At 38.5% G+C, this 24,398-nt stretch overlaps 1 protein-coding gene across 3 annotated transcripts in view; it reads right to left on the bottom strand.

The window, feature by feature from the left end:
* Positions 1 to 24,398, bottom strand: part of ZNF143 (zinc finger protein 143) — a 93,265-nt gene that overhangs the window by 11,863 nt on the left and 57,004 nt on the right. For all 3 annotated transcript variants that reach the window (XM_077113958.1, XM_077113959.1, XM_077113960.1), the window contains exon 11: positions 22,488 to 22,667. In XM_077113958.1, the coding sequence (XP_076970073.1) occupies positions 22,488 to 22,667 (180 nt within the window). The remainder of the gene's footprint in view (positions 1 to 22,487; positions 22,668 to 24,398) is intronic.

Genomic DNA, 24,398 nt, shown 5'->3' with positions numbered 1-24,398 from the left:
CAGGCAGAGTTCTCGTCTACCATGCCAGAAACCCGGGTTCCATTCCCAGTGCCTGCCAAAGCAAAAGAAAAATCTAGACAGTGTTAACATGTGGTGGGGGCACCTAAAACTGAAAGCAAACTGGAACAAATGAATCTAATTGTAGCTTAAATGAACACCATTCCCAGAAAGGATGTATTTGATTAAAGCACTTAGTCTTGGATGAGTTGATGAGGTGGGTAAAGAATTGCAAACAAATCCTCATTGTTTTTAGTAGGTTTGTTTATTGTAGTGGTATGGATGAAGCAATTCCAAACCTATTTTAGATGTAATAAAAGACTTAGGAAATGATTAATTGTGCCAATGCTGTTGGAATCCAGGCTCTCTCTGTGAAAGAAGGGACAGACAAATATGCAAGGGGGGAAGAAAACAGAACCCTGTGGGGGTAGACTGGAATTGGAGGCACTGACGTGAACACGTAATTTCTAAAATGTGTATACATGTATATACATGTGGGGATGCACGTTATGTCTTAGTTTAAATGTACCCTTCCTTGGGTAATTGCATTATCCCCCCTGGCTCCAAAACACAGTAAAACTACCCACAAACAGTAAAATCTTATGCTAATGTAACCCACAGTATACATATATGTAAATAAAGTTATTGGAGACTGCTTCCTGTTCTCTCCCAGTCTCCATTCTCAGAGGAGGGCAGGTCATAGTTCTTATCTTGGTGGATGATTGTGGGGAAGATGTGAGGGCAAGGCGGGGCAGGGAAGTGGTAGGCAATTCCAACTCTGGAAATAGTCCCTTCTGATATTTAGGCTGGACCACACAACTGCCACCAGGTGGCACCAAACCACAGACAAGTCATGAATGGAGTAGGATTGCTTTATTGAACTCCTTGCTGGCTACTTGCACAGGCTAACCAGGGTCATCTGATTAACCTCACAAGACTGCATTTTAACGGCTGAATCTGAGGACATCACTTACAGCATTATGGTGGACATTTACTTGAGGGTCATTAAACAATCTTTTCTTCAAGCCCAAATATACCTCTTAGGTCGGACCAACACAACTACTTATTGAACCTCTCCAATCTTCTCACCCATGACTGCACATAAAAGATCTGGGGAGCTATTGATATACTGATTCCCAGGCATCTCCTTGGTCAGAATCTTTGCAGTGAGGATCTGGGGAACTGTTTTCTTTCTAAAAGGTGAATCCAATGTGCAGCCATATTTGAGAGCACTGCTCTACCACCTAAATGTCCCACAGACATCAGTTGGTCAAAATTAATGTAGGTGTCCCTCTTACGGGAATCTAACTTGGCCCATAAAACAGACTGAATTGCAAACTTTCAGACAATGAGTTTATATTCTATTACTTTAAATGGGAAGAGTAATAATGTTTTCTTAGCAATTTCAAAAACCCCAGCCAATTTCTCCAAATATCATGAAACGGTTCTTAAATGCCTATGTTATAATTCACTGAAGACAAAGCACTTAGAACACAACTAATGATTTAACATTCAGTGAACTCATTAGTGGGTATATGTTGCATGTAATCACAATGATACTCTATAGTATCATACAGGAATTATATTTTCCTTCTACACTGCAAACATGGAGTATAATTTAAAAATGAAATATCTTAAAGATTTAAAATAAGTGCATGTTACAGTAGCAAAATATAATTTTTCATCTAATCTATGGCTTTTTCTAGGCCTCCTAGGCTTTTACACACTTTTCTACTTTCTTAGAAGACACTTTAACGTAATAATGTTGGGAAAGTAATAACAACGTTTAATACAAAATGTAAACATGGGATATGATCATATCAGATATATGATTTTACGGCATTTTATGTTCTCTTACTCATGCTCAACATTATTTCCTTTCATGAAAAAAAATGCACGCACATATAGCCTCATTACAGTAGGTTTTTAATTTGGATTGTACATTTTTACTAAAAATCTTACAAATCATTAAAGCAAAGATAAAAATGGTTAAAAAGTTCAGTGGTGAGACATATCCAGGTATCTGTGTGTGCCAAATTGACACCATTATCTTCCCTTTCCAACATGCTCTTAGCATTATCACCTGTCATCCAAGCTAGAATCTCTCTTCCTTACTCCCATACCTAACTTGGTCACCAACTTCTTTGCCAAAACGTCCTCAAGATCTTTCGTTTGTATTCTTTTCCATCTCATTCACCTTGAATGTTCTAACAGCTGGTAAACAGTCTCCCTGCTTATGGCCTTGCCTCACTTTAACCTTTCTATACTACTGCCTGAGTGATTATTTTTTTTAAAGCAAAATTTGCTTTACATCCTCTTAAAGCTTCCCATCTACCCACAGCAGATCTCAAACATGTGAAGGTACACTTTTCAAATGAAAGGATTTATTTTAGTTCCCTGAAAATATTTTCAAAAATCCCTAGGGTCTGCGGAATGCAACCTGAGAAATAATGACTTAAGCAACTAAAGTACTATTCTGTGAAAATGTCATTTAATTGTGAAGTATCACCACAACAGAAGTTTACCTTATCAGTAATAAAAAGAATATATTCAAAATTTTCTTTTAAAGCTAATGCACAACTTGACTTAGCCTTTCATTCCCCTTTCCACTCCCACCCTTCAAGAATATATCCACAAGGCAGGTGGGCCCTGCCTTGAAGCTGCTGCCCAGAGACTGCTGCCACCACCAACTTCATCCTCGGCTGCACCATGTGGCTGATCTGAGACTGGCAGTCTGCCTTCACCCAGCTAAACCATGTGCTCCTCCAGGGCAGGGACCATGTTTCCCTGCATCTAGCAGTGTTGGCATGTAGTAGGCACTCAAGAAATGTGTGTTGAAATGTTAAAATAAATTTAGTAGATTGAAATGCTTGTGATCAATGAAAGGGAGAGGTAAGGGGTATGGTATGTATGAATTTTTTTCTGTTTTCTTTTTATTTCTTTTTTCTGAATTGACGCAAATGTTCTAAGAATGATCATGATGATGAATATACAACTATGTAATGATATTGTAAGTTACTGATTATATATCAAGAATGGAATGATGATATGGCAAGAATGTTTGTGTTTGTACGTGGTTATGTTTAATAAATAGATACATAATTGGAAGAAAAAAAAAGAAATGTGTGTTGAATGAAAGACTTCTGTGACAAGTAACTGGACTTTATTCTTTCTGACACTTGCTCCTATGACATGCCTCCTTCCAGCTGCCACTTCACCCCTTCAGAGCAGAACTTCTCTAGGGAAGCTGGAAAGGAAACAGGTATGGCCAAGGACATCCTGGGTGAAGCAGGGCTGCACCCTAATGAGTTGAAGAAATTATACGTGCTGGACCCAGAAGTTACTCTGCAGACCACAGAGCTCAAGGAAGAGTACCAAGGACTTTGTGAACAAAACTGCCCAGCTGCTTCTTTCGCAAGCAACAAAAACTTGCAAAAGAAGTGGCAAATGAGAAGACGAAGTCCACCGGTGCTCAAAATTTGCTCAAATCTACAGCAAAGCAGTCAGAAGTTCAACCGTAGCAATTTCATGCCCAATAGCAAGAAAGAAAATGCAGTCAGAAAGATATCGGGTTGAATATGAAGTTTATGTAAAGTAGAAACAGAACAAAATGGATTTTTGACCATTTTTCAGAGATGAACTGAAAATTTTTATTTTTATATCAGGAGGGCAACAAACAAAACCAGTTCTATACCATTCCTGTGACTTGTTGACTAATGATCCAAGTATGTGGTGGGAGATCATGTGTAAGGAGTGCAGCATCTCTGAAGGCAATAATTAAAACTTGGGGGAACTTGTTTTAAATGCAAATACATAGCAGCGCACATGTGCCACCGAGACACTGCTGCTCATTTGCAATCTTAGTCTGAACTAAGCAGTCTGTAAACTTTGATCCCTTTTTTATAAATTAGCTAAGCCTTGGAAGGAAACGCAATAAATTATTTTCAAGTGGGAAAAAAAAAAACCCACATCCAGAGACAGATTGACAGGGAAGATGGAGTAGGGAGCTCCAGGACTCAGTCCTTCCGTCAAAACACATACTAAACATTCAGGAACTGTCTGAAACAACTACTGTGAAATCTCAGAGGTCAGAATAACATTGAATAGCATCCAAAGAAGTGTGGAAGGGAATAAAATTATGGTAAAAAACTGTAAATTGCTCTCTTCACATGGTAGCTATTGGCAACCATCCCTGACATTCAGGGCAGGCTGCTGCAGGATCCAGTCTCTGGCTAGCAGCTAATGTCAGAAAAGCACATAAAATCCTATTCCTGGCCTGTGTACATTCTTTCGCACAGGACCTTTGCTCTCTTGGAAAGTAATTCAAACTTAACTTGCTCTCTCTATGGCGAATTCTTTCATGACCCGCATGGCAGGCTCACCTAACATTTTGATGGCCCATGGGGGGAAACCTCAACTCCTTCACAATCCCAGCTTATCTGCTACTATCGATGAGGAATCCCACATTTGGTCCAAAGCTCATGAACATCTGATGACCTTAACTGGCACCAGCCTGAAGGCCACATCATGGGACATGCTGCAATTCCACATCAGGACCAAGGGAATTGATTACTGAGCACATTGGCAAAAGAATCCTCGACAACACAGGAAGGTTACTCTAAGCCCAGCTGAGTAAGCAGAGTTCTGAGTTGGGAGTAGAACCTTGCTTCAACTGCCAACAACCAAGTCACTGGAGATGTGAATGTGTGTATAGAAAGGAGGCTGCCGCAAGGCTGGGACCATGCTCTGCTTGTCAACAGCATGGGCACTGGAAGAATGAACGTCCGTCTCTCCACAGAGGGACTTGCACTCCCTTTCCAGTCCTGGCTCGACCATCCCTCCCTCAACAACCTCACTGAAGGCTGTTTGATGTGCCCCAGGCACAGCTCCAGCTCTGGTTCTTCACAGAACTCTGTAGAATTTGCTGAGCCTTGGGTAACCTCCATAGCGCTAGCGGGAAACACCACAGCAGCAGGAACTGCGCTAGAACACCCAACCAAGAGAACACAAAGAACTGCCAAGAAGGATGAAAGATGTGGGCGAAGCTCCCTAGTTCCCAACCACCATAACATGCTTCTATTCTTTCCTAACTGCTATAAACACCTACCCAGCAGGTCCCCCAACCTTGAAACATTTTTTCTCTTTTCTTCTTTTGTCTGACGCTCATAAATACCTGCCACCTGCAAACCCAGGGGGCATGTGCATATTCTCTCACACATGGCTCTTTACTCTCTTGGAAAGTAATTAAAACTCTGCTCAACTTGTCAAAAAAACCCACACCCACCTCTTCCTTAAGAACAGGGTGAGCATGGTCAATCACTGATTGGAACACCGGGTTCAGAGTTTCAACCCTGCCCTAACATGGGTGACAGCAGCCATTGTTTCAATACAAAAGTGGTGGACAGTTAAAGACAGAGTGTAGACTGGGCCGAAGGGGACAATTAGCTGAACGGTCGCATCTGCTGGGCAGGCCAGGAAAGCTCGGTTTTGGGGAGCCATCAGAGAAGATTCTGGCCCCTCCCCAGGGCACTTTGTAGCTATCTGCACCCCCTTTCCTGGGTCCCTGACCCCTGTATTGGCTGGGAAGGACTGATTTGAGAAAGTCCTTCCTGGAGTGATCCTCCCAGAATATGCCCTCCAGGGAAAGTGTGACAACCAAAGGAGTATGAAAAAACTACACATACGGACAGTCTGGGACAAAGGCCTGCCAGTTTCAAATACATGGGAGCGGGGGAGGGGGGGTTGTCTCCAGAGAAACAGAGGGGACAACCAGACTCCTATAAATGGGGAACTACAAAACACTAACCAGCAAAAACGTTTAGGACAAGACAGGAGCCCAGACAGACAGGGAAAACTCTGCACACTGCATTCACCTTGGAGAGATTTTCCTGATAGAAAGGTTGAAGCTAAAGAAAATCTCTTATTACCAGCTGGTTACAAAACCAAAAACAGACATCCCAGGGAGCAAATCCCAGAGTTAGCATTTTTAAATATTAAAATATACAGTCAGCAACAAAAGAGTACAAGAGAAACAAGGAAACAGGAAATGATGGCCCATCCAAAGGAAGAGGATAAAAATACGGAAAATGCCGATGTAGACATGAATATGGACATTCCAAACAAAACCTTTAAAAAACGCTCTTAAAAATGCTGATGGAGATGAAAGAAAGTACAAAGAAAGAACTAAAGGATATCAAGAAAACAATGAATGAGCAATATGAGAAACTTATTAAAGAGAAATTTTAAAATGAACCAAACAGAACTCCTGCAGTTGAAGGCCACAACAACTGAAATAAAAAATGACCAGGAGCCTCTCACTCTTGACACCAACTTGGCAGGTAAACCACTGCCCTCCCCCTACATGGGCTATGACTCCCAGGGATATAAATCTCCATGGCAACATGGGACATGACTCCCAAGGATGAGCCTGGACCTGGTATTGTGGGATTGAGAAAGGCTTCTTGACCAAAAAAGGGGAAGAGAAATGAAACAAAATCAAGTTTCAGTGGCTGAGAGATTTCAAATAGAGTTGAGAGGTCATTCTGGAGGTTATTCTTATGCATTATACAGATATCCCTTTTTGGTTTGTAATGGATTAGAACAACTAGAAGGAAATACCTGAAACTGTATTCCAGTAGCCTTGATTCTTGAAGATGAAGTTGTATACACACACACACACATATAGCTTTTACAGTGTGACCATGTGATTGCGAAAACCTTGTGGCTGACATTCCCTTTGACTAGTACATGGATAGATGAGTACAAAAAATACGGATAAAAAATAAATAAATAATGGGGGGTGATAAGGGGCAAAGGATGTTTTAGGTGTTCTTTTCCATTTTTATTTCTTACTTCTATTCTTATATGTATTTTTTTGGAGTAATGAAAATGTTCAAAAATTGATTGTGATGATGAATGCACAACTATATGATGATATGGTGAACCACTGATAGTACACTTTGGATGATTATATGGTATGTGAATATATCTCAATAAAATTGCATTTAAAAAAGCCAATGAGGGAAAATGCATGTAGGCAAAAAAATTCCTCTAATCATTAAAAAAAGAAAAGAAAAGAAAAAAGCCCAGGAAGGTTTCAAGAGCAGATTGGAGCTAGCAGAAGAAACAAACAGTGAACCTGAAGGCACTTGAAATGAGTTAAGCTGAGAAGCAGAAAAAGAAATACTAAAAGGAAAAATAGCCTAAGACAGATATTGAACACCATCAAGCATAACAAGTATGCATTATGGGAATCCCAGAATGAAAAGACAGAGAGAAAGGGGAAGAAGGAATAGACTAGGAATTAAGAAAGAGAACTTCCTAAACTTAGTATCATGGTCAGATTCATGTGTCAACTTGGCCAGGGGGTGGTGAGTGGTTGTCTGGTCAGGCAAGCACTGGCTTGTCTATTGCTCTGAGGACATTTCATGGACTTAAATCATGACCATGTTGGCTGCATCCACAGCTGATTGCACTGAGTCTTTTGCAATGAGTGATGCTTAATCTAATCACCAGAAGGTTTTTAAGGAGGATTCAGAAGAGACAATCACTCTTTCTCCTTCAGCCAACCAGCCTTTCCTGAGAGTTCAGTGAGGACCTTCACTGGAGCTGACAGCTTGTGTCCTGCCCTACAGACCTTGGACTCTGCATCCCCATGGTTATGTGAGACACTTTTATAAATCTTATATCTACAGATATCTCTTGATTCTATTTCTCTAGAGAACCCCAGCTAAGACACTTAGCAAAAGATGTGAATGTGCACATCCAAGAAGCTCAGAGAACACCAAAAGGATAAAAATGAAGAAAAATATTCTCCATCATACATTGACTACATTATCAAATGAAGAGGACAAGGAGAGAGTTCAGAGAGCTGCAAGAGAAAAGCAACATGTTATGTACAAAGGAGACCCAATTAGATTGAGTGCTGATTTCTCATTCGAAACCACTGACGCAAGAAAGGTAGGGTAGGGCGGGCCGCGGTGGCTCAGCGGGCAAGAGTGCTTGCCTGCCATGCCGGAGGACCCCGGTTCGATTCCCGGCCCCAGCCCATGTAAAAAACAAACAAACAAACAAAATATAATAAAATAAGAAAATGTTTAAAGATGTTTCCCTTTCTTCCTCCCTTCCTTCCTTCTATCCTTCCTTCCTTTTCTGTCTTAAAAAAAAAAAAAAAAAAAAAAAAAAAAAAAAAAAAAAAAAAAGAAAGGTAGGGTATGAAATACTTAATATGCTGAAGAAAAATAACTGCTAGCCTAAGAATTTTCTATCTGATGAGACTCTCTTTCAGAAATGAGGGTGGGATTAAAACATTTTCAGATAAACAAAAGCTCAGGAATTTCATTACCATTAGGTGGCTCTAAAAATAATGCTAAACGAAGTTCTTCAAATTGAAAGGAAGAGACATTAGAGAGTGGTTCAAAGCAGCATAAAGAAATAAAGACCTGCAGTAAAGGTAACTGTTTGGGTAATTGCAAATGCCTGTATTATTGCATTGTATTGTTTGGCATATAATTCCACTTCTTACTTCCTACAAAATGCAAATGCATAGGAAGCAATGATAAATCTTAATTTTTGGACATATAATGTACAAAGATATAAATGGTAATAACTCCAAACGAAAAGGAAGGGGGGCAGTGAGGTACAAGATAAGCATATGTACATGCTATTGAAGTTAAGCTGGTATCAAACCAAATATGATTGTTACATATTTAGAATGTTAAATTTTAACCCCATGGTAACCACAACGAAAACAGATGAAAAATATATTCAAACAGATATGAGAAGACACTCAATATGGTTCAACCCAAAAAAGTAAATAAATACACAAGCTGGCTTTAATGGAAGTGAGGGACAAAAAGGGTATTAGACTCACAAAGTTCAAATAGCAAAATGGCAAAAGAAAGTCCTATGTAATCAGTAGTGACTTTACATGTAAATGAATTGAACTCTCCAGTCAAAAGGCAGAAATTGGCAGAATGGATAAAAAAGCATGACCCAGCTATATGCCTTCTTTCAGAGACTCATCTTAAAGTCAAGGTTACAGATAGACTGAAGGTGAAAGATGGAAAAAAATATACCATAGTAACAAAAAGTGCTGGGGCAGCACTACTAATATCAGATAAAACAGACTAAGTAAAAAACAGCTATGAGGGACAAAGATGTTCATTATAAACTGATAGAGGGGACAATTTAACAGGAATATGTGACAATTACAAATTTAGATGCACCTAAAAGAAGAGCCCCAATATCAAACACTGACAGATTTGAAGGGAGAAATTACTAGTTCTACATTACTACTGGGACACTTTAATGTACCACTCTCAATAACAGATAGAACATCTAGTCAGAAGATCAGTAAGGAAGCACAGGCCCTGAACGATACACTAAACCAACTAGCCCTAACAGACATATAGAGAACACTGCACCCAACGAAAACAGAATACACATTCTTCTCAAGGGCACATAGATTGTTCTCGAGGCTAGACCACATGCTGGGTCACAAACAAGTCTGAATAAATTAGAAAACACTGATATCATATAAGGTATATTCTCTTCATTCTTCAGTGGAATGAAGCTAGAAATCAATAACAGAGGGAGAAATAGAAAAGTCGCAAATGTGAGGAAATTGAACAATCAATGGTTAAAGAGGAAATCAGAAGTAAAATTAGGAAATACCTTGAGGTGAATGAAAATGAAAATACAACATACCAAAACTTATGTGATGCAGTGAAGGCAGTGGTGAGAGGGAAATTTATAGCTCTAAATGCTTATACTAAAAAAGGAGAGGGGGCCAAGATGGCGGCTTAGGGGGGCCAAGATGGCGGCTTAGTAAGGTACGCGTGTCTTAGTTCCTCCTCCAGAGCAACTACTAGGTGAACAGAAACAGTGCAGAACAGCTCCCGGGGCCACGGCAGGAAATGGACACACAGCGTACCCCAGTCTGGACTGGCTAGACTGACTGAGAGACTCTGCTGCGGTGAGATCTCCGAGCGGTGCGCGATTCCCCGAGCAGCGGCAGCTGGCGGCCAGAGCACCTCCCTCCCTCCTTCCCGGACCGGCTAAGAGTCTCGGAGAGGCAAGTTTCACAAGCCGTGGCGGCCGGCGCCCCTCTTTTGCGGGCGGCTTCCTGGACCGCCTACGAGTCTCGGATCAGAGGGCTACCCAAGCCGCGGTGGCTGGCAACCGGTGCCCCTCCCCCGCAGGTGGCTTCCTGGTCCGGTGGCGAGTTCCCCAGGCTGCGGCAGCTGGTGACTGGTGCTCCTCCCCCGCGGACGGCTTCCTGGTCTGGTGGCAGGTTCCCCGGGCCGCGGCGGCCGGCGACCGGCACCCCTCCAGGGAGAGGAGGGAATTTCAGACAGTGGCAGGGACTGGGTCCAACCAAACACCAATAGGGGCATTAATAATAGGAGCCACAGGGTCCCCTCGAGCCACGGCAGCTGACACCCCCACCACGCGCGGCCCCCCGGACCAACTGAGAGAATTAGATCCGAAATCCCCTGGCCTTGGAGAACGGTGACTGGGGGATCCCTTCCAAACACGTGAGACAAACGTGTGCCACGAGCGCCACCTACTGGGCAGGATAAGAAAAACAGAACCCAGAGATTTCACAGAAAAATCTTACAACTAGTTGGGTCCGACACCCAGGGAAATCTGACTAAATGCCCAGACGCCAGCAGAAGATAACGGTCCACGCTCAGAAGATTGAAAATAGGGCCCAGTCAAAGGAACAAACCAACAGTTCAAATGAAATACAGGAGCTGAGACAACTAATGCTGAATATACGAACAGAAATGGAAAACCTCTTCAAAAACGAAATCGATAAATTGAGGGAGGACATGAAGAAGACATGGGATGAACAAAAGGAAGAAATAGAAGAACTGAAAAAACAAATCACAGAACTTATGGAAGTGAAGGATAAAGTAGAAAAGATGGAAAAAACAATGGATACCTACAATGATAGATTTAAAGAGACAGAAGATAGAATTAGTGATTTGGAGGATGGAACATCTGAATTCCAAAAAGAAACAGAAACTATCGGGAAAAGAATGGAAAAATTTGAACAGGGTATCAGGGAACTCAAGGACAATATGAACCGCACAAATATACGTGTTGTGGGTGTCCCAGAAGGAGAAGAGAAGGGAAAAGGAGGAGAAAAACTAATGGAAGAAATTATCACTGAAAATTTCCCAACTCTTATGAAAGACCTAAAATTACAGATTCAAGAAGTGCAGCGCAACCCCGGAGAGATTAGACCCAAATAGGCGTTCTCCAAGACACTTACTAGTTAGAATGTCAGAGGTCAAAGAGAAAGAGAGGATCTTGAAAGCAGCAAGAGAAAAACAATCCATCACATACAAGGGAAACACAACAAGACTATGTGTAGATTTCTCAGCAGAAACCATGGAAGCTAGAAGACAGTGGGATGATATATTTAAATTACTAAAAGAGAAAAACTGCCAACCAGGACTTCTATATCCAGCAAAATTGTCCTTCAAAAATGAGGGAGAAATTAAAACATTCTCAGACAAAAAGTCACTGAGAGAATTTGTGACCGAGAGACCAGCTCTATACTAAAGGGAGCACTAGAGTCAGATACAAAAAGACAGAAGAGAGAGGTATGGAGAAGAGTGTAGAAAGAAGGAAAATCAGATATGATATATATAATACAAAAGGCAAAATGGTAGAGGAAAATATTATCCAAACAGTAATAACACTAAATGTTAATGGACTGAATTCCCCAATCAAAAGACATAGATTGGCAGAATGGATTAAAAAACAGGATACTTCTATATGCTGTCTACAGGAAACACATCTTAGACCCAAAGATAAACATAGGTTGAAAGTGAAAGGTTGGGAAAAGATATTTCATGCAAATAACAACCAGAAAAGAGCAGGAGTGGCTATCCTAATAGCCAACAAATTAGACTTCAAATGTAAAACAGTTAAAAGAGACAAAGAAGGACACTATATACTAATAAAAGGAACAATTAAACAAGAAGACATAACAATCATAAATATTTATGCACCGAACCAGAATGCCCCAAAATACGTGAAGAATACACTCCAAACACTGAAAAGGGAAATAGACACATATACCATAATAGTTGGAGACTTCAATTCACCACTCTCATCAATGGACAGAACATCTAGACAGAGGATCAATAAAGAAATAGAGAATCTGAATATTACTATAAATGAGCTAGATTTAATGGACATTTACAGGACATTACATCCCACAACAGCAGGATACACCTTTTTCTCAAGTGCTCATGGATCATTCTCAAAGATAGACCATATGCTGGGTCACAAAGCAAGTCTTAACAAATTTAAAAAGATTGAAATCATACACAACACTTTCTCGGATCATAAAGGAATGAAGTTGGAAATCAATAATAGGCTGAGTGCCAGAAAATTCACAAATACGTGGAGGCTCAACAACACACTCTTAAACAACGAGTGGGTCAAAGAAGAAATTGCAAGAGAAATTAGTAAATACCTCAAGGCAAATGAAAATGAAAACACAACATATCAAAACTTATGGGACGCAGCAAAGGCAGTGCTAAGAGGGAAATTTATTGCCCTAAATGCCTATATCAGAAAAGAAGAAAAGGCAAAAATGCAGGAATTAACTGTCCACTTGGAAGAACTGGAGAAAGAACAGCAAACTAACCCCAAAGCAAGCAAAAGGAAAGAAATAATAAAGATTAGAGCAGAAATAAATGAAATTGAAAACATGAAAACAATAGAGAAAATCAATAAGACCAGAAGTTGGTTCTATGAGAAAATCAATAAGATTGATGGGCCCTTAGCAAGATTGACAAAAAGAAGAAGAGAGAGGATGCAAATAAATAAGATCAGAAATGGAAGAGGAGACATAACTACTGACCTCACAGAAATAAAGGAGGTAATAACAGGATACTATGAACAACTTTACGCTAATAAATACAACAATTTAGATGAAATGGACGGGTTCCTGGAAAGACATGAACAACCAACTTTAAATTCAAGAAGACATAGATGACCTCAACAAACCAATCACAAGTAAAGAAATTGAATTAGTCATTCAAAAGCTTCCTAAAAAGAAAAGTCCAGGACCAGACGGCTTCACATCTGAATTCTATCAAACATTCCAGAAAGAATTAGTACCAACTCTCCTCAAACTCTTCAAAAAAATCTAAGTGGAGGGAAAACTACCTAATTCATTCTATGAAGCCAACATCACCCTCATACCAAAACCAGGCAAAGATATTACAAAAAAAGAAAACTACAGGCCAATCTCTCTAATGAATATAGATGCAAAAATCCTCAACAAAATTCTAGCAAATCGTATCCAACAACACATTAAAAGAATTATACATCATGACCAAGTAGGATTCATCCCAGATATGCAAGGATGGTTCAACATAAGAAAATCAATTAATGTAATACACCATATCAACAAATCAAAGCAGAAAAATCACATGATCATCTCAATTGATGCAGAGAAGGCATTTGACAAGATTCAACATCCTTTCCTGTTGAAAACACTTCAAAAGATAGGAATACAAGGGAACTTCCTTAAAATGATAGAGGGAATATATGAAAAACCCACAGCTAATATCATCCTCAATGGGGAAAAATTGAAAACTTTCCCCCTAAGATCAGGAACAAGACAAGGATGTCCACTATCACCACTATTATTCAACATTGTGTTGGAGGTTCTAGCCAGAGCAATTAGACAAGAAAAAGAAATACAAGGCATCAAAATTGGAAAGGAAGAAGTAAAACTATCACTGTTTGCAGACGATATGATACTGTACGTCGAAAACCCGGAAAAATCCACAACAAAACTACTAGAGCTAATGAATGAGTACAGCAAAGTAGCAGGTTACAAGATCAACATTCAAAAATCTGTAGCATTTCTATACACTAGTAATGAACAAGCTGAGGGGGAAATCAAGAAACGAATCCCATTTACAATTGCAACTAAAAGAATGAAATACCTAGGAATAAATTTAACTAAAGAGACAAAAAACATATATAAAGAAAACTACAAAAAAAGGAGAAAGACTTCAAACAGAGACCTAACTTCAAAACTGTAAAAACCAGAAAAAGAAAAAACTAAGCCCAATGTAAGCAGAAGGAAGTAAAATAACAAAGATCAGAGAGATTAAAAAAAAAAAAAATCAACAAAACCAAAAATTGGTTCTTTGAAAGATCAATAAAAGCAACAAACCTTTAGCTAGACTGACAAAGAAAAAAGGAGAGAATACAAACAATAAAAAACAAAAACGAGAAGTGGGATATTACTATTGAATCTGCTAAAATAAAAAAAGACTATAAGAGGGGAAAATGATCAAAGGTGATGACAGAGTTATACATAGAAGGTAGGGCTTAACAAACGAATATGATTACTGAATCATCATATTGATACTTCATTTAGTCTCCAGTATCCCAGAGCAGCTAGGAGTAAAAATTGTGGAACTGTAGCCCATACCAAACTCTGAAATCTGTTCTACAACTAGTTGTTGCTTGCATGTGCTTTGAAACTTATTGCTTTTTTGTATATATGTTATTTTTCACAAAAAAGAAAAAAAATCGACTGTGATGAAAAAAAAAAATTTTATTCCTTCTAGCCTCCAATGTTCTGGAGCAGCTAGAAGGAAAAAAATCTGAGATGATGGTATGATAGCCCATGAAAAACTCTAGAATTTGTCTTGTAACTACTTATTGAAGAGTGCTTTGAGAACTATTGCTGCTTTCTTTCTTTGCTTTATATATGTTATATAATAAAAAAGGTAAAAAAAAAAAAAAAAAAAAGACTAGAAGAGGATTCTATGAACTACCATTTGCCACCAGATTAGATAACCTAGACGAAATGGACAAATTCTTATTGACACACAAATTACCTGCTTTGACTCACAAAGAAATAGAAGAACTCAACAAACCAATTATTAGCAGAGACTGAATCAGTCATCAAAAACCTCCTGACAACAAAAAAAAAACAACTCAGGACCAGATGGCTTCACGGGAGAATTCTACTGAACATTCCAAGAGGAAAAAACCCAATTAAAAAACGGGCAAAAGACATGAAGACATCTCTCCAAAGAAGATACACAAATGGCTAAAAAGCACATGAATATTTGTTCAACATCATTTACCATCAGGGAAATACAAATCAGAATCACAATGAGACACTATTTAACACTCATTAGAATGAATGGCTGCTATAAAAAAAAATGGAAAATAACAATGTTGGAGAGGACGCAGAGAAGTAGGAACACTCATTCATTGCTGGTGGCAATGAAAAATGGTGCAGCTGCTGTGGAAGTCTGGCGGTTTCTCATAAAGCTAAGTATAGAACTGTCGCATAAACTGGCAATTCCACTGCTGAGTATATACCCAAAAGAATGGAAAGCAGGGACTCAAACAGATATTTTAGCACCAATGTTCATAGTGGTAATATTCACAATCGCAAAAGATGGAAGCAATCCATCAATCAATGAATGGATAAACAAAATGTGGTTTTTACATTCAATGAAATATTCAGCTGTTAAAAGGAATAAAGTCCAGGTGTGCAATGGTGGTTCAGTGGTAGAATTCTCACCTGCCAGGCCAAAGGCCCAGGTTTGATTCCCGGAGCCTGCCCATGCCAAAAAAAAAAAGAAAAAAAAGAATGAAGTCCTGATACTAGTGACATCATGTTGAATGAAATAAACCAGGCACAAAAGAACAAATATTTTATGATCTCACTGCTTTGAAACAATTAGAATAAACAAATTCATAGTCAGAATCTAGAATATAGGTTACCAGAGGCCAGGGTGAGAATAGGGAATGCGAAAGTAAGGCTTAAAATGTACAGTGTTCCTATTCAGAATGATGGAAATGTTTTGGTAATGGACAGTGGTGAGGGTGGCACTACACAGTGAATGCAATCAACAGCAATGAAACCGTATCTGGATATGATTAAAAGAGGAAATGTTAGATTTTAAGTATGGTAACAGAATAAAAATTTTTTAAAAATCCATGGAACAATCTACACAAACACTGAGCCTTAATTTAAACTACGGACCTTCAGTTAGTGGTACAATTATAAAAACATGCTATCATCTATTGTAATAAATGCTTCACACCAACTGTAGGGTGTCGGTGTATGGGAATCCTGTATTTTACACGATTGTTGTGTAAACCCATAACTTCTCTAATTAAAAAAAAAAACACCATTGGCTTCCGGGCCAAGATGGCGGCTTAGCAATGTGCGTGATTTAGTTTGTCCTCCAAAACAACTACTAAATAACCAGAAACAGCACAGAATAGCCACTGGGGCCATGTCAGTGACCGGACACACAGCATACCCCAGTCTGGAACAGCTGGACCAGCTGCAAGCCCCCCCAGAACTGTGACTCCCCCAAGCCGCTGCAGCCGGCGCCCCTCCCCCACAGGCTGCTTCCCAGAGGGGAAAGGAAAGAGACTTTACCAGCAGCAGCGGCTGGGCCCAACCAAACGCCAATTGTGGAATTAATTAACAAATTCTGACTACTAAAAATAGGCCCCCCAGCTCAGGTGAACCTGGGTCAAAGTGGAGGTTGCTCATTTTGGCCCCGGTGCCAAGGGGGCAGGGGTGACGGAAAAAGAAAAAAAAAAAAGAAACAGATTTTTGTGTCTATGTTTGTACAAAGGCTTGACTGCCTTTAGATATAGCAGCAGGGCTTCTCAGGCTGCAACTGCCCCAGGCATAGGCAGAAGTGAGCTCTTTGGGGGCTTGTCTGGAGCCTGTGCCTTCCCCAGGGGAAGGGTGAGGCTCAACTCAGGTGGAATCCCTCCCTTAAGGAACTCAGACACCAGGGCTTGGTATTTTGAAGCCATTAAAACCAGCCTACTCTCCTCTGCCTCCACCACGCCGCCAGCCAAAGTTAAAGGTACCACATCATCTTATGCTGGTGGGATCCGCAAGCAGACAAGCACCACATACTGGGCAGTATAAGAAAAACAGAGCCCAGAGACTTCACAGGAAAGTCTTTCAACCTGCTGGGTCTCACCCTCAGGGAAAACTGACACAAGTGACTTTTCCTCCTGATAGGAAGCCAGTCTGGTCTGGGAAAATCCAGCTGGGGTCTATAATAACTAAGTAGTCCCTCCTAAGGGTGGGGGGGGGGGGATGGGCACCATACAAGCAGGTCAAGAAACAAGAAAACAAGAACTGAAAAATTCTCCTCCGTTAAACAAAACCTAAGCTAGTGGTCCAGAAAAAGCTGAACTGAATGTCAAAGAAGAGATAGACAACAAATTCATCCAGCAAGAAAACCCTAGGTAAAAGAAGTGAAAGCAATCTCCAGAATAAACTAATTAAGATAATTAAATGCCTAAACAACAGCAAAAATAACAAATCACACTAGAAAAATTGAAGATGTGGCCCAGTCAAGGGAACAAACCAACAATTCAAATGAGATACAGGAGCTGAAACAATTAATTCAAGATATACGAACAGACATGGAAAACCTCATCAAAAACCAAATCAATGAATTGAGGGAGGATATAAAGAAGGCAAGGAATGAACAAAAAGAAGGAATCGAAAGTCTTAGAAAAACAAATCACGGAACTTATGGGAATGAAAGGCAAGGTAGAAGAGATGAAAAAAACAATGGAAACCTACAATGGTAGATTTCGACAGACAGAACATAGCATTAGTGAACTGGAGAATGTAACATCTGAAATCCAATAAGAAACAGCAAATATAGGGAAAAAATGGAAAAATATGAGCGGGACTCAGGGAATTGAATGAGAATGTAAAGCACATGAATATACATGTTGTGGGTGTTCCAGAAGGAGAAAAGAAGGGAAAAGGAGGAGAAAAACTAATGGAGGAAATTATCACTGAAAATTTCCCAACTCTTATGAAAGACTTAAAATTACAGATCCAAGAATTGCAGCGTACCCAAAGAGAATAGATCCAAACAGATGTACTCCAAGACACTTACTAATCAGAATGTCAGAGGTCAAAGAGAAAGAGAGGATCTTGAAAGCAGCAAGTGAAAAGCAATACGTCACATATAAGGGAAGCCCAATAAGACTATGCATAGATTTCTCAGCAGAAAACAAGCAGGCGAGAAGACAGTGGGATGATATATTTAAATTATTAAAAGAGAAAAATTGCCAACCAAGAATTCTATATCCAGCAAAATTGTCCTTCAAAAATGAGGGAGAAATTAAAACATTTCCAGACAAAAAATCACTAAGAGAATATGTGACCAAGAGATCAGCTCTGCAAGAATTACTAAAGGGAGCACTAGAGACAGATATGAAAAGACAGAAGAGAGAGGTGTGGAGAAGAGTATAGAAAGGAAGACTATAAGTAAAGGTAAAAAGTAGGAAAATTAGATATGACACATAAAATCCAGAAGGCAAAATGGTAGAAGAAGGTATTACCCGTGCAGTAATAACACTAAATGTTACTGGATTAAACTCCCCAATCCAAAGACGCAGACTGGCAGAACAGATTAAAAAACAGGACCCATCTATATGCTGTCTCTAATCATGAGGGCAAGGACACAAACGGACATTTGCACACCAATGTTTATAGCAGCATTATTTACAATTACCAAGAGAAGGAAACAGCCAAAATGTCCATCAATAGACGGTTGGCTAAACAAACTGTGGCATACACATACAATGGAATATTATGCAACTGTAAGACAGAATAAAGTTATGAAGTATATAACAACATGGATGGACCTTGAGGACATTATGCTGCGTGAGATTAGCCAAAAAGAAAAGCACAAATACTGTATGGTCTCACTGATATGAACTGACATTAGTGAATAAACTTGGAATATTTCCTTGATAACAGAGACCATCAGGAGATAGAAATAGGGTAAGATATTGGGTAATTGGAACAGAAGGGATACAGATGTGCAACAGGGCTATATGTACCTCAGAAATGGACAGCACAATACTACCTATCTGTAATACAATTATGTTAAAACACTGAATGAAGCTGAATGTGAGAATGAGAGAGGGAGGAGGGCTGGGGGCATAAATGAAATCACAAAGAAAGATAGACGATCAAGATTGAGATGGTATAATCTAGGAATGCCTAGAGTGTATAATGATAGTGACTAAATGTACAAATTTAAAAAATATTTTTGCATGAGGAAGAACAAAGGAATGTCATTACTGTAGGGTGCTGAAAACAGATGGTAATTAATATTTTAAAATTTCAACTTATGTGTGAGACTAAAGCAAAAAATGTTTATTTGGTACAAAATTTATATTTTGACTAGTGCATCTCCTAATATAAGTTATGTAGATAGTTGGTTGAACAACATAAGTACATGAAACCTTGGTTAGGACATGAGATTTGTTGGTTTGCCCAGAGTGATGCCCCGATGAATCCCAGAGTGATTTGATCAGTGAGTGGAAAAGTATTTGCAAAGTCCCCTTCGGGGAATGGTGAGAACGGAGGAAAATTTAACTTCCCCAAGTTGAATTCTTGATATTCTTTCAAGCAGTGTGGACAACCAAAACTATAGGCTGAGCCCCCAATCTTGGAGTTTGTTCATATGAAACTTAACCCCACCAAGAATAGGTCAAGCCAACTTAAAATTAGGCCTAAGAGTCATCCCCAAGAGAGCCTCTTGTGTTGCTCAGATGTGGTCTCTCTCTCCAGCCAACAGTACAAGCAAACTCACCACCCTCCCCCTGTCTATGTGGGACATGACTACCAGGGGTGTGGACCTTCCTGACAACGTGGGACAGAAATCCTAGAATAAGCTGAGACTCAGCATCAAGGGATTGAGAAAAACTCTAGAATGAGCTGAGACCCATCATCAAGGGATTGAAAAACCCTTCTCAACCAAAAGGGGGAAGAGTGAAATGAGACAAAATAAAGTGTCAATGGCTGAGAGATTCCAAACAGAGTCGAGAGGTTATCCTGGAGGTTATTCTTACGCATTAAATAGATATCGCCTTGTTAGTCAAGATGTAATGGAGAGGCTGGAGGGAACCGCCTGAAAATGAAGAGCTGTGTTCCAGTAGCCATGTTCTTTTTTTTTTAAGTTTTAATAACATATTTTATTTTTTTTAATTTATTTAATTAAAAAATAAAGAAACAAAATAAAACAACATACATAATCAGTAATTCACAATATCATCACGTAGTTACATATTCAGCATCATGATCATTTCTTAGAACATTTGCATTAATTCAGAAAAAGAAATAAAAAGACAATAGAAAAAGAAATAAAAGAAACACAGGAAAGAAAAAAATAAATAAAAGATTATACCTACCATACCTCTTACCCCTCACTTTCATTGATCACTAGCATTTCAAACTAAATTTATTTTAGCATTTGTTACCCCTATTATTTATTTTTATTCCATATGTTCTACTCCTTTGTTGACAGGGTAGATAAAAGGAGCATCAGACACAAGGTTTTCACAATCACAGAGTCACATTGTGAAAGCTGTATCATTATTCAATCATCCTCAAGAAACATGCCGTAGCCATGTTTCTTGAAGATGAAAGTATAATGATAGAGCTTTCACAGTGTGACTGTGTGATTGTGAAAACCTTGTGTCTGATGCTCCTTTTATGTACCTTGTCAACAGTCAAGTAGAACATATGGAATAAAAATAAATAATAGGGGAAACAAATGTTAAAATAAATTTAGTTTGAAATGCTAGTGAGCAATGAAAGGGAGGGGTAAAGGGTATGGTATGCATAATTCCTTTTTCTGTTTTCATTTTATTTTTCTGTTGTCTTTTTATTTCTTTTTCTGAATTGATGCAAATGTTCTAAGAAATGATCATGATGCTGAATATGTAACTACGTGATGATATTGTGAATTACTGATTATATATATAGAATGGAATGAGCATCTGTTAAGAATGTTTGTGATCCTTTCTTGTAATTTTTTAAATTAATAATAAAAAATTCCTATATTAAAAAAATAATATCATCAAACTGAACATCAAAATTTAAACCTTTATGCTGCAAACAATACCATCAAGAAATTAAAAAGACAATGCAAAAAATGGAAAAAAATATTTGCAAATCATATATCTAATAAAGAACATGTATTCAGAATATATAAATAACTCTTACAGCCCAACAATTAAAAAACATAAAACCAAATTTAAAGGTGGGCAAAGGATTTGAACAGGCATTTCCCCAAAGAAGATATAGAAAAGGTCAATAAGCACATGAAAAAATTCTCATCAGGGAAACACAAATCAACACCACTTAACAATCACTAGTATAACTATAATAACAAAGATAGACAGTAACAACTGTTAGTTAGGGTATGGCAAAATTAGAACCCTAATGTATTTCTGATGTGAATGTAAACTGGTACCGCTGCTTTGAAAAACAGCTTCAAAAAAGGTTGAACATAAAGTTATCATATGACCTAGCAATTCTACCCCTAGGCATATATACCCAAGAGAAATGAAAACATTTATCTACACAAAAACTTGCACATACCTCTTCCTAGCAGCATTATTCATAATAGCCAAAAGGTGGAACTAGGAGTAACAGCTAATAGGTATTCAGTTTCTTTTAAGGGAAATGAAAATATTCTAAAATTGAACTGTGGTGATGATTGTATAACCCTATGAATATACTAAAACCACAACAAATCATACACTTTAAATGAATGAAATGTATGGTATGTCAATTATATTTCAATAATGCTGTTTAAAAAAAGAGAAAGAGAGAAGGGTGCATGGGTAGTTTAGGGGTTAAAATGCCCACATAACATGCAGGAGACCCAGGGTTGATTCCTGGACCATGCGCCTCCCCCCACAAAAAAAGTGAGAGAGAACACATTCATAGACTACCCTTCCCCACTGCCCACAGACCCAGTTTAGAAAACACCCTTAGTATGACAAGCATGACATACAAGGCCTCTCTCTGCCTACCCCTCTGACTTCCCATCATACCTCTGTTTCGTATATGTTCTATGCTGTAGTTACACGGAACTTTCCCCAAATCCCATTCTCCAAATAAGTCACACTTCTCCATACAGTTGTGTTTTTACCAGTGACATTTCCCCTGCCAGGAATATCTTTCCCTCTACCCAGTAAACTTCAAGACTCAAGTCTAAAGTCAAATTCCCCTGCAGAGCCTCCCCTAAATGCTTCCCTTTTCCTGCAGAGATGGATGCTCCCTTCTCTTCTCTCATAGTACCTTGTTAATACAACGGGAGATACTCTGCAGCAATTATATGACTACTATCTCTCTTCCAACCCAACTACCTTTGACTAATGTCTTCTGCCTGTCTCTATATACCTGATGCCTGGCAGGGGAGTGCAGAGTAGATGCAAGTGAGCTAGTGATGTTTGTCAAATACATGAATACATGAAAGCTAAAGTAAACTGTTTTTAAGTTGCTTAATTCTTGTCTACCATGCCAAAAGAAAGGGAGAAAGATTAGTTAAAAAGGTTTCTGGAAGAGGTAACAGTTGAACTAAACTTGAAAGATAAGAAACCAACACTAGAAATTAGAGACTTACCTGTGTGTATCCTCACATGGTTTTTATAATTGGTTGCACTGGCAAATGCCCTCCCACAGCCTGGTTCTGTGCAGTAGTAAGGTCTTTCTCCTGTATGTGTCCTAATATGTACTTTTCTGATATTTGATGTTGTAAAGGACCGACCGCAGCCTTCGAAAGGACATTTAAAGGGCCTTTCTCCTGAAAACACAAAGGGGAATAACTTAATGGTAAGAAAATATACAGAAAAACTGAATTGTCTTATAGTTCAATTCTGCTTGGGATCATGCTCAAACTCTAGTGTTCTTACGTTGTTTCCCTTTCAGGTATTTCTTTTTTTCATTCTATAAATAGCATCTTCCACTCTAAATTTACATGTAGTCAAACCTCAGCATTAATTTAATGAATCTTCAACCCAGATAAGAATAAAAATTAGTTGAGAGCAGCAGAGAAAGAAATATAAAAGGAAAACAGTCAAGAGAAAGGATTAAGTTAGAACAACCCTAGTATTAGTTTCTAAGTGTCCTTTTGAAGGCTACATTTTTGCTTCACTTAACCTCAGAACGCACAAGGCTGTTAAATTGCCAAATAGCAAGTAGTCTGCTTTTCATTCTCATGTGCCCTTTTCTAGAATGGACTCAAATTAAGCAAACAATTTCCTGGGTAGAAAAAAAAATCTCTCATTCTAGATAGATGGATACAAACATTTATCTATAGGTATAGTTTTAAGTTTATTTTTCTTTTGGTCAAATGAAATAATTATTTCCCTATTTGTGGAAACTATTTCACAATATTTATGCCCTCAAGAATTAAATCATCAAAAATGGAGCAGGATTCTTCGATCTTTTCCTTAGTGACAATTTTGTTCAATAAGTCAACCTACAAGAACAAAGAATTTATCTTGGGCAAGTCCCTTCTTTTCTCCAGGTCTTGATACCTTCTGAAGTCTTCCCATAATAAGGAATCAGCAAGTTGTAACAATTTTCATTATATTATATATAATATGTCTCTGACTGTGTAGCACCTTGCTTTTTTTCCTCCACTGAAATTACCTATACTTGTAATAGGAGTCCCAGAAGCTCCTTACTCAATCCAACATTATACCAATGAAAATACTCACAATTTTAGAACTGGAATATGAACAGTGGTTGCTGAATGAGCACTATCAAAGGAATCATAATTCTGATGTTTCTGATAATATAACATTATAAATTTATAATATATAAAACTAATAATAACATGATTATTAGTTTTATATACCTTTTATATTTAAAAAATTGGCTTTATATAGCAAATCCAAATAGAATTTGCAGGAGTTAGAAACATTTGCCTCCAATTAAAAAAAAAAAAAAAAGAAACATCTGCCTCTTGTAAAAATGGATAAAAATAAGTACATATGGAATGGAAGCAGAAACCTACAGCTCTGTTCCTGAATACTGCATAGCAAAGCTAATTTGGGGTCATATTTAAACTAAAGGTTAAACCTCAATGGCTGGAAGAATGCTCTGGGAAATTTGCTAAACTATTTAAGAATATTTAGCAGAAGAACAAAACTCATAGCATTTGGGGCAAAGTTATCACACCATGTTTGAAACATCTGTTCTATAGCTATATTACTTAACAGGTTATAATAATATGATTTATCAACAGTTTCTAAAATTCTTCCAGCTTTCATCCAAAACAAGTAATTACCATTATAATACCAATTTGGTAACAAGCACAGGGAAGGGAGAGGAATTAAGGATAAGCAGCATTTAAGAAAAGGAGACAAAGAAATTTAAAAGGGAGGAGAGAGAATCATAAGGAAGTAACAAGTCCTTTTTTTCTGTGGGGCTTTTTAGGGGTTCAGACACTTTCTTAGCACCAGTTTGATACAGGAAAAGCAATACTACAGAGAAGGAATTTGCTACCTTAGGTTCTGGTCTCAGGTCA

Source organism: Tamandua tetradactyla, chromosome 8 (assembly GCF_023851605.1).
Source record: "Tamandua tetradactyla isolate mTamTet1 chromosome 8, mTamTet1.pri, whole genome shotgun sequence".
NCBI classification, from domain to species: Eukaryota; Metazoa; Chordata; class Mammalia; order Pilosa; family Myrmecophagidae; genus Tamandua; species Tamandua tetradactyla.
Note: the sequence above shows the minus strand (reverse complement) of the source record. Positions and strands in the feature narration are given on the sequence as shown.